The 10857-nt window shown below is 49.8% G+C and overlaps 1 protein-coding gene across 1 annotated transcript; it reads left to right on the plus strand.

Moving 5' to 3' along the window:
* Positions 1-148: 148 nt before the first annotated feature.
* EBI3 (Epstein-Barr virus induced 3) lies at positions 149-8401 on the plus strand. The gene is made up of 5 exons (XM_080672248.1): positions 149-462; positions 1566-1686; positions 2765-2943; positions 4143-4300; positions 7985-8401. Exons 1-5 carry the CDS (start codon positions 396-398, stop codon positions 8135-8137), a joined length of 678 nt encoding a protein of 225 aa, XP_080528374.1. The 5' UTR covers positions 149-395; the 3' UTR covers positions 8138-8401.
* Positions 8402-10857: the final 2456 nt, after the last annotated feature.

The following is a 10857-nucleotide window of genomic DNA, read 5'->3' on the forward strand; positions in this document are numbered from 1 at the left end:
GTCTCCCACCCCCTCTCTCCTCTCCTCTGAGTCTCCCCTCCTGCCTGTCTCTGTCTTTCTCCATGTGATCTCCCCCTCTGGGGTTTCCCCAGCCCCTCCTCACTGCAGCCGGAAGGAAGGACTGACTGTGCTGGGAAAGGCCACTGGGTCTCCACTTCTCCCTTTTGTGGCCTCTTCCCCCTGCCCCCACCCTCAGAGCCTTCCGCACCCTCGTCCCAGGGTGGCCAGTAAAGGGACTAGCGGATCTGCTACCCCTGCTTGACTCCTCGCGGCCCCACGAACCTGCCTGTGCGTCCAACCCAGAGAAAGGGAAAGGAGGGCCTTGGCAGGGTCTGAGTGCCTGCCTCCCCAAGGGTGCCCCTTGCCCCAGCTTCTGCAAGGAGCCCACAGCAGTCATGGCCCCAGGACTTCTCCTGGCCCTTGTCCTCTGGGCTGGCTACTCGCCCTGCAGTGGGAGTGAAGGTATGTAGGGCCCCTGGGGGGTTGGGGGACCAGGGCCAGTCTGGGGACTGGACTTTGCTGTGGAACATTCTGGGGTGGGATGGGAGGAGGTTACCATCACATTCCACAGATGGGGAAAGTGAGGCACGGAGAAGATGAATCCTACTCCAAAGTGACACCAGGTCGTGGCAGCCACAGCCTGGAGGGAGGGAGGGAAGGAGGGAGGGAGGGAGGGAGAGAGAGAGGAGAGAGAGAGAGAGAGAGAGAGAGAGAGAGAGAGAGAGAGAGAGAGAGGGAGGGAGAGAGAGAGAGAGGGAGGGAGAGAGAGAAGGGGTGGGGGTTAATTGCATGCATTCATTTCATGTGCTTCAAAACAAAACTGTAGCCCTGGCCAGTTTGGCTCAGTGGGTAGAGCGTCGGCCTTCGGGCTGAAGGTCCCAGGTTGGATTTCAGTTAAGGGGCACGTACCTCGGTTGCAAGCTCAATCCCTGGGCCTGGTTGGGGCACATTGGGGAGGCAGCCAATTGATGTGCCTCTCTCACATCGATGTTTCTCTCTCTGTCTCTCCCCCTCCCACTCTCTCTAAAAAAAAAAAAAAAAAAAATCAATGAAAAAATATCCTCGGGTGAAGATTAACAAAACCAAAAATCTGTAACAAAGAGGGGAGACCGTAAAATATCTCCCTCCCATCAGGGTTCTCCACTCCCGAGGTCTCCTCTGTGGCTTGTTAACCCTGGAAAATGAGCCAATAGTTCCTACCTTTGCAGGTTGTAGGAGCAAGAGATGACATAGATGCCTTTCGTTCATGCATTCGTTCCACCAGCCTTTGTTAGGTGCCTCCTGCATGCCTGACACTGGCCGGCAGGGAGGCCGGAGAACCCAGAGAGGGCTTTACAGCCCTGGCGTCTCAGAACTGGAGAGAATCAGAATCTTACTGTTTCAGGTTCCAGGCCGTGACTCTGTAGACCTCTCAGACCGTGGAAATTCTAAGGCTGGAATGTTGACATTCCAGAAACCTATAGAATCTGGGACCTGAGCATCTAGGGTGGCTTTCACCCCAAACCCTGGGTACTTGTGGGGTGGTTTGAAAGCTCACGCTCCTCCCTCCTCCCTCACCCCTGCAGCCCCCACCCAGTCCAGGGTGTGGTGCTGGGCCTTTAGGTACCCGATTGCCGTAGATTGCTTCTGGACCCTGCCGCCTGCTGCGGACTCCACCAGGCCCACGTCCTTCATTGCCACGTACAGGTCAGAGAGCCTGGAGGGGCTTCCTGGAGATCCACAGCCGGGCCAGCAGGCAGCGCTGGCCTGGAACCCTGCAAGTGCTAGGGCAGTGCGGCCTGTAGAGCTGTACCTCCTACAATACATATTCACGCCAGGGGTGTCATCTAAAATGTTCTAGAAGCCACATTTAAAAAGTAAGAGGAAATGGGTGAAATTAATTTTAATATTTCAATGTAAATAATATCTATATTTCCAAATATGTATCATTTAATGATTGGGCATAATGTAATTGAACATACTTATACACAATGTATACATTTAAATGTAGAATAGAAATTAATATAGAAATAACTAAAATAATATCATTATCATTACTTTAAAAATTAATGAGATATTTTACATCCTTTTTATATGAAGTCTTCAGAATTCCACGTGTATTTTATGAATATAGTGCATTTCAGTTCAGATACTAAACTTTCATTAGAAATTCTTGATCTGTGATTGGATTTCATAAAATTTGCATTTGAAGCAATAAATTTATGCATCCAACTTGTTCCAAACAACTTTCCCAAGTTTTCTGAGAACTGGAAACATTACATTTAGATTACATAAAATAAATCAAACTTAAAAGTCCCACTCAGTCATGTTAGCTGTGTTTCAAGCACTTGACCCCACAGGCAGCGAATGACTGCTGCATGGGACAATGTAAAAACAGGACATTGTGAATGTTGTAGAAAGTTCTATGGATGGCACTCAGTTCAAGTCTCTAAAGCCTGAAATCCTGGTGTCTCAGAATCTTACTGTTTCAGATTCCAGAGTCTGTGACTCTGTAGACCTTAGAATGTGGGAATTCTAAGGCTGGAATGTTGATCTTCCAGAATCCTGTAAAATCTGGGACCTGAGCATCTAGCGTGGTTTTCACCCCAAACCCTGGGTACTTGTGGGATCTGTGATGTCAAGTGAGTGCCTACCCCAGGGTCACAGAGACAAGAGCAGGACCCCGAACCAGGGCTCCTCACCTTCTGTCCCTACTTGGGATCTAGGGCACAGGCAGGGCCAGCTGGAAGTGCTGAGGCCCTCATAGTGCCCACTCCGTGCCCAGGCTTGGAGTGGCCGCCCATGGGGAGAGCCAGCCCTGCCTCCAGCCAACACCAGAAGCCACCAGCTGCACCATCCCAGACGTCCAAATGTTCTCCATGGTACCCTACATGCTGAACATCACAGCTGTCCACCCCTGGGGCAGCAGCAGCAGCTTCGTGACCTTTGTCCCAGAGCATATCAGTGAGTGGGGGCCATGGTTGGGGGGGTGAGGAGGGTCACTGGCTTGTTTGTGCTCTTCCGCCTCTCTAGGTACCCCCACCTTCTACCTGTCACACAGTCCTGTCCTCTATCGTGGGTCCTGTGGGCTCCACTTCACTGTTAACCAAGAATCCGCCCACTTCTCTCTCCTCCTGAGCCTTCCTGAGCCCGTTTCTTTCTTCCTTTTTTTTTTTTTTAAAAAAAAAAATAGGTTTCAGAGAGGAAGGGAGAGAGAGAAACATCAATGAGAGAGAATCATTGATCAGCTGCCTCCTACATACCCTCTACTGGGGATCGAGCCCGAAACCCGGGCATGTGCCCTTGATCAGAATCGAACCTGGGATCCTTCAGTCCACAGGCTGACACACTATCTGCTGAGCCCAACTGGCCAGGGCCTGATCCCGCTTCTGTACCGCCCACCTGGGCCACAGTCCTCTCACCCTAGTTTCTGGTTCCCACCCACTTCCCTCAGCAGCCACCAGAGGGCGCCTTCCCTGAATCAGCCACCAGAGGGCGCTGTGAGCACCCTAGTCAGGTCCCGCCCCTCGGCCCACAGCTCTCTAGCTCCCGCCTCCCTTGGGGTAAATGCCCAAGTCCTCTAATGACCCACAGGGCCCTGTATGACCTGCCCGGTCTCCTCCATAGCAGTAATGGGGGTGGAGGGATGGCTGCTAATGGATGTGGATTTCTTTTTGGGGTGATGAAAATGTTCTGATTAAATAGTGGTGGTGTTCACACAACATTGTGAATGTACTAAAAACCACTGAACTGTACACTTTGAAAGGGTGAGTTTTGTGGTATGCGAATTATGTCTCAAAAAGTTGCAAGCCACTCTCTTCCTTGCACTCCTGAACTTTCTCCCCTACTCCTTTTTTTTTTTTTTCAATTAGCAATAATCATGCCCCGGATAAACCTCATTGGCTACGATACTGCCACTGTGCAAAGCTCTTCCCTACTCTTTCTGATCAGTAGATTTCCTTCTCATCTCTTGCCTTCTGTCCTGTGGATTGAGCTCCAAAAGGACAGGGGCTGGGTCTGTACTGGTCACTGCTGTGTCCCCAGTGTCCAGAACATCACTGGACACACAGTAGATCCTCATTTAATATTTGTTGGCTGTTTGCATGCATGCATGAATGAATGAAACTGCCCTCTGCAGACCCTGTCTCCTGTTTGTCTATCAGTCAAACCAGACCCTCCAGAAGGTGTGCACCTGAGATCCCTCCATGGGCAGGGACTGTGGGTGCAGTGGGAACCTCCCAGATCCTGGCCCTTCCCAGAGATCTTCTCACTCAAGTACTGGATTCGCTACAAGCGTCATGGAGCTGCCCGCTTTCGCCAGGTGAGGAAGATGAGAGGCAGCTGGGGAGGATGATTCCCAGGTAGAACAGCACGTGTAAAGGTGCACTGAGGCCTCCCATGTAGCTTGAGATTGCTTGTGGCTAGTGTGCAAAATAAAGGCAGCCCAGCAACTCCACTCCTGCTCCTGCGTATCTGCCCCAAAGACAAAATCTTCATAGTAGTGCTATACACAATAGCTGAAAGGTGGAAACGGCTCAAATGTCCATCAGTGGGTGAATGGATTCACAGAGCACGGTCCACCCACACACTGAATATTACTCAGCCATGAAAGCACTGACACTCACTACAATGTGAATGAATCTTGAAAATATGATGCCCAGTGAGAGAAGCCAGACACAAAAGGTGTGTAAGTCCATTGATGTGAAATGTTCAGAGCAGGCACATCCAGGAATGGAAAGTAGATTCATGGTTGTCAGGGGCTGAGGAGGAGGATGGGGAGTGACTGCTGATGAAAACAGGGTTTTTTTTGGGGGGGTGATGGAATTTTCTAGAATTAGAGGTGCTGGTTGCACAACATTGTGAATGTACTAAAGGATACTGAATTGTCCACTTTAGAATGGTTAATTTTATGCCATGTAAATTTTACTTTGATTGAAAACAACATATATTATTTTAACTTTTAAAAAAAATTTTTTTTATTGATTTTAGAGAAAGCGAGCAAGGGAGAGGGAGAGAGAAACACTGATCTGTTGCCTCCCATACATGGCCTGACATGGGATCAAACCTGAAACCTAGGTATGTGTCCTAACCAGAAATGGAACCCACAACCTTTTGGTGTATGGGGTGACTCTCCAACCAACCAGGGCTGTTTTAACAGCTTCTTTTTCTTTTTCTTTTTTTAAAAATATATTTTATTGATTTTTTTACAGAGAGGAAGGGAGCGGGATAGAGAGCTAGAAACATTGATGAGAGTGAAACTTCGATCAGCTGCCTCTTGCACACCTCCCACTGGGGATGTGCCTTCAACCAAGGTACATGCCCTTGACTGGAATCGAACCTGGGACCTTTCAGTCCGCAGGCTGATGCTCTATCCACTGAGCCAAACCAGTTAGGGCTTCTTCGTCTTTTTTCTAAAAATACTAATGGCCTCGTGCACGAAATTCGTGCACATTAAAAGGGGATTAATTAGAGGAAATATTTTAATATTGCTATTTGCCCTTTCTCTATAATAGAAGTGTCAGAGATGAAAGAAAATTAGTAAAATGTATATGAAAACCTTCCTCCTGTCAGAGTCTGGGGTGCACCATGGGACCCAGAGTCAAGTCCCCGCCCACCCATATGCAACTCAAAATCGCATGAGACCCAGACCTAGCCAGCCCCCCACCCCCCCATTGGGCTAGATCCAGACCTGGCCGGTCCCACCCTTGTTAAGTCCCACCGTGCGGGGGGCGCAGCCTCAGGTTCCTGCTGATTGCTCATTAAGGCTCTTTATGGGAACTCAGCCTCCGCTGTGGGCGCCACCATCTTTGTGGTGGAGTGATGGTCAATTTGCATATTCTGTCTTTATTATATAGGATATTTTTATTGATTTCAGAGAGGAAGGGAGAGGAAGAGAGAGATAGAAACATCAATGATGAGAATCATTGATCGGCTGCCTCCTGCATGCCCCACACTGGGGATAAGCTTGCAACCTGAGCATGTGCCCTTGACCAGAATCGAACCTGGGACCCTTCAGTCCACAGGCCAGTGCTCTATCCACTGAGCCAAACTGGCTAGGGTTGTCTTAACTTCTTAAAAAATAAAAAATAAAGGCAGTGTCCTATGAGCATCCAAAGGTCGGTGGTGTCCTGGGCAGTGCTGGATCCTGGGCTGAGAAGCGAGTCTGCCAAGTGTGGCTTTTCACACCCTGCCCCGGGGATGTGGGAGTCTTTGGTGATGGTGGGAATCTTCTCCATCTGCTCTCAGGACAGTGGCCATGAACTATGGGTGGCTGCCGAGCCATTCCAATGTGGCGAGTAGCCCAGGAACTGGCTTTTAAATTTTACTAGTGTTCATTAATTTTTTAAAGTCTTTGCAGTTTTAAAATTGAGATCGAACTCACATGCCAGAAAATTCACTGTTTTAAAGTGCTTAAGCCAGTGGCTTTGAGTATGTTCATAAAGTTGTGCAACCATCAACCTAAATTTAAGACTTGCAGCTCCATATCAGCCTCCACTATGGGAAACTCACGTAGGGCAGGGAAGGGAGCTAGGCAGACCTGGGGCTGGGCAGCTGAGCGTGGGGGCTGGAATGGGACCTTCTGAGGATTGTGGGAGATGGAAGGAGGTGAGGGCCAGGTCAGGGAGGGAGAGTGTGGAGCAGCAGGGACAGGGGAGAAAAGATGGACAGGAGAGAAAGCAGGAAAGGCGGACCTGAGTGGGTATCTCATTTGTACCCATGGGACTTCAATCTTTGGATGTCCCTGTGTGGGGACATGAGAGGCAAAGGCCATTGAGAGAAGAACTGATTACATTTCCTGAGAGAAGGGGACATGCCGCGCCATGCAGGGCCGTACAGACAACATCAGGATGCAGGAGGCCGTACCATGCAGGGCCATACAGACAACATCAGGATGTAGGAGGCCACGCCATGCAGGGCCGTACAGACAACATCAGGATGCAGGAGGCCGCGCCATGCAGGGCTGTACAGACAACATCAGGATGCAGGAGGCCACGCCATGCAAGGTGTACAGACAACATCAGGATGCAGGAGACCGCGCCATGCAGGGCCGTACAGACAACATCAGGATGCAGGAGGCCGCGCCATGCAGGGCCGTACAGACAACATCAGGATGCAGGAGACCGCGCCATGCAGGGCCGTACAGACAACATCAGGATGCAGGAGACCGCGCCATGCAGGGTGTACAGACAACATCAGGATGCAGGAGGCTGCACCATGCAGGGCCATACAGACAATATCAGGATGCAGGAGGCCGGAGCAGGAGGCTGGAGCAGGAGGGAGTGGCGAGCCAAGGCAGAGCTCTGCTGGAGTTTCCCTGGGAAAGGAGACAGGGTGGGGTGAATGCTGGGGGCTAGCAAGTGTGAGTAATCCTGTGGGCTCTGGGCTACATGAGTGATCTCGAGTTGCCTGGCACTGGGGTGACATAGGCAGGAGGAATACTGGCCTCTGTGGGGGAAATGAGGGAAAAGGGTGGATGGGGGTTTAGACTCCGATTGTTTAGTTTGTATATGAAAGGCATGTTCCTTTGCCATCTCTAACAATTGGCTGACCCCAAGAAGTGCAGTCTGTTCCCGGCCAGCAAGATGTTAAGATGCCAAAATATCCTAAGATACAAAAAAATTTTAAAAACATGGTTAATACAGTGGGACTGGAGGGTTGGGGAGGAAGGCATTGAAGTCAATGATAGAAGCTCTGGTTTAAAGCCAGGAGGAGGTGGCGGGCGGAAGGGGGATGTCCGGGAGTGAGGGACCTCACCACTGAGACATCCCTCAAAACTGGACCATCCCTTGGTGCGGTCCAGGAAGGATTCCTGAATGAGTTGGCTGTGGGACCAGCAGGAAGTCCACACAGGTCAGGACCACACAAGCCAAAGACTGGGAGGGGGCTGTGGAGGGCGAACGGTTTAGGATGGAGCGTGAGGATTGGAGGCTCAGTCACACAGATCGCTGGACAATGGCCCTTCCCAGCCTCCTCATCCCACTGACCACAGTCTTTCTGCTCTCAGGTGGGGCCCATCGAAGCCACATCCTTCACCCTCAGAGCTGTGAAGCCCCACGCCCGGTACTGCATCCAGGTGGCTGCTCAGGACCTCACTGACTATGGGCAGTCAAGCAACTGGAGTCTCCCTGCCACTGCCTCAGTGGCTCTGGGCCAGTAGCAGGGGCTTCCCAGCTCCCCGGAAGAGGGGCTGGTTCCGTGACATCCCCTCCCCCTCACTGCTACCCACTCAAAGGTGGATGGAACCTGACTGGCCTGGGGTCGCTGCTGCTGAGTTGCTGGGCAACCTTGGACAAGTGACTTTGCTTTTCTGGCACTTAATCTTCTAATCTGTGAAATGGAGATGTACTCTCTCCTCTGACTGCAGAACTGTGAATGTGACATATCATTTGTTATTTAATTAGACAGGACCATTGTTACTAGCATAAAGACTCTTCCTCCCTTTGTTCAACAGACCCAGAGAGGAGTTAGAGAGGACAGAACAGAGCAGGACACACATACAGTGAATCGCCACTCTGTGGAGAGGGTCAGGGCTGGACGAGAGGAAGAGCCCGGAGCGTGAGGAGTTGGGGTGGGAGTGGAGGGGTTCTGCCTGGGATGGGATGGTGGGAGCCATTCAGTTCAGCAATTTGGTTCACCCATCATCTCAAAAGATGTGAGCCCCAGTGTGAGCGGACACAAAGGGGACATCAGTTTGGGAAGATTTCTCTGAGGAGGGGACAAAGCAGCCAGGCCTGGAAGTATTTTCTCAATCCATGGGTTTGTTTGTGGATTTCACTTACGTCTCATCTCAGAGGTCACCTCCTCCAAGAAGCCTTCCCTGACCACATCATCTGTGGTAGGCAGAATAATACCCTTCCCCCACACACAAAAGATAACTACATCCTACCCCAGAATCTGTGAATATGGTACCTTACATGGCCACAGGGACTTTGCAGGTATGATTAAATTAAGAATCATGAGAACACTCCTTATTTAAAGTTTAACGATCTTTAAGTTAATGAACATCAAGGAGAATTATTATCCTGGGGCCCCAAGAAAATAACAAGGATCAGGCAGGAGCCCTGGCCGGTGTGGCTCAGTTGGTTGAGCATTGCCATTCACCAAAAGGTCACTGATTTGATTCCCAGCCTGGGTACATGCCCATTTCAGGCTTGCACCCTAGTAGGGGGCATGCAGGAGGCAGCTGATCGATGTTTCTCTCTCTTCCTGTCCCTTTATCTCTCTAAAATCAATAAAAACATATTTTAAAAACGTTTAAAGAGGGAGGCAGGAGATCAGAGGGAGAGACAGAGAGTGATGTGACAGTGGAAACAGAAGTCAGAGTGATTGCGGGCCATAAACCAAGTAGTGCAGGCATCTCTAGATGCTGGAAAAGTCAAGAAAATGGATTCTCCCCTGGAGCCTCCAGAAGGATCCAGCACTGCCACCCATATCAGACTTCTGACCTCCAGGACTCGAAGATAATAGCTGTGTGTAAGACATGGAGCTTGTGGTATTTTGTTACAACAGCCGTAGGAAACTCATATACCATTTCACTTTCCATAGTTACCCTGTTTTGTCTTCAGACCATTTACCAAGCCAGAAAAGGTCCTTTTTGTGTATTTATTGTCCATCTGTCCCACAGCGATCCGTGAGGACAGGAATCTTCTGTCTTGTTCTCTGATGTGTCCCTAGAGGCTGAGCACATATCTGACACAACAAACATTTAGCTCTAGCCGGTTTGGCTCAGCAGCTAGAGTGTCAGCCCATAGACTGTAGGGTCCAAGGTTCGATTCCGGACAAGGGCATGTACCTCAGTTGCAGGGTCCATCCATGGCCCATGTGGAAGGAAACTAATCTATGTGTCTCTGTCACATCTATGTTTCCCTCTCTCTGTCTCTCCCCCTTCCTTCCACTCTCTCTAAACATCAATGGAGCCCTAACTGGTTTGGCTCAGTGGATAGAGCGTCGGCCTGCGGACTGAGGGGTCCCGGGTTCGATTCCAGTCAAGGGCATGTACCTTGGTTGCAGGCACATCCCCAGTAGGGGGTATGCAGGAGGCAGCTGATCGATGTTTCTCTCCCATCGATGTTTCTAACTCTCTATCCCTCTCCCTTCCTCTCTGTAAAAAATCAATAAAATATATTTTAAAAAAATTTTAAAAAAATAAAAAAATAAACATCAATGGAAAAATATCCTTAGGTGAGGATTAACCAAAAAATTAAATAAATAGAACAAACATTTATCAAAGGAAGGGAGGCCTGGCCAGTGAGCTAAGTGGTTAGCGCCCCCTCTCACACACAGAAGGGTGGAGGGTTCTATTCCAGATCAAGAGCAGGTACCTGGGTTGCTGGTTCCATCCCCAGCCCGTGGGGGTGCCTGCGGGAGTCAACCAATTGATATTTGTCTCTCAATCGATATTTCTCTCCCTTCCTCCCTCTCTCCTTTCCTTTTTTCTACTCTCCAAAATCAGTGGGAAATATCCTCGGGTGAGGATAAACAAAAAAATTAAAAAGGAAGGAAGGAGACTGGGGAAGGAATTGGGTGGGATTTCCTCTTTAAAAGGACATTTGGGCCCTAGCCAGTTTGGCTTAGTGGGTAGTGTTGGTCTGCGGACTGAAGGGTCCCAGGTTCATTCCAGTCAGGGCACAGTACCTAGGGTGCAGGCTCCTCCCCAGCTGGGGCCCTGGTCGGCCCATGCAGGAGGCAACCAACTGAAGTGCATTGATATTTCTTTCTCTTTCCCTCTCTCTCTCTCTCTAAAAATCAATGGGAAAATATCCTTGTGTGAGGATTTAAAAAGAATTTTTAAAAAAGGACATTTGGTTATGGGGGGACATTTGGAAGCTAGTGTGTGTGTAGGGGGAAGGTGGGTTTGCCGCCTGGTCTTGAGTCTTT

The sequence above is a fragment of the Plecotus auritus genome, assembly GCF_963455305.1.
Source record: "Plecotus auritus genome assembly, chromosome: 6".
NCBI classification, from domain to species: domain Eukaryota; kingdom Metazoa; phylum Chordata; class Mammalia; order Chiroptera; family Vespertilionidae; genus Plecotus; species Plecotus auritus.

Excerpts from the sequence above, each read along its gene's own strand:
- EBI3 (XM_080672248.1), top strand. The coding sequence starts at position 396 with ATGGCCCCAGGACTTCTCCTGGCCCTTGTCCTCTGGGCTGGCTACTCG. Across the intron at positions 463-1,565 it reads GCCCTGCAGTGGGAGTGAAG|CCCCCACCCAGTCCAGGGTG; the intron begins GTATGTAGGGCC and ends TCACCCCTGCAG. Across the intron at positions 1,687-2,764 it reads TCCTTCATTGCCACGTACAG|GCTTGGAGTGGCCGCCCATG; the intron begins GTCAGAGAGCCT and ends CTCCGTGCCCAG.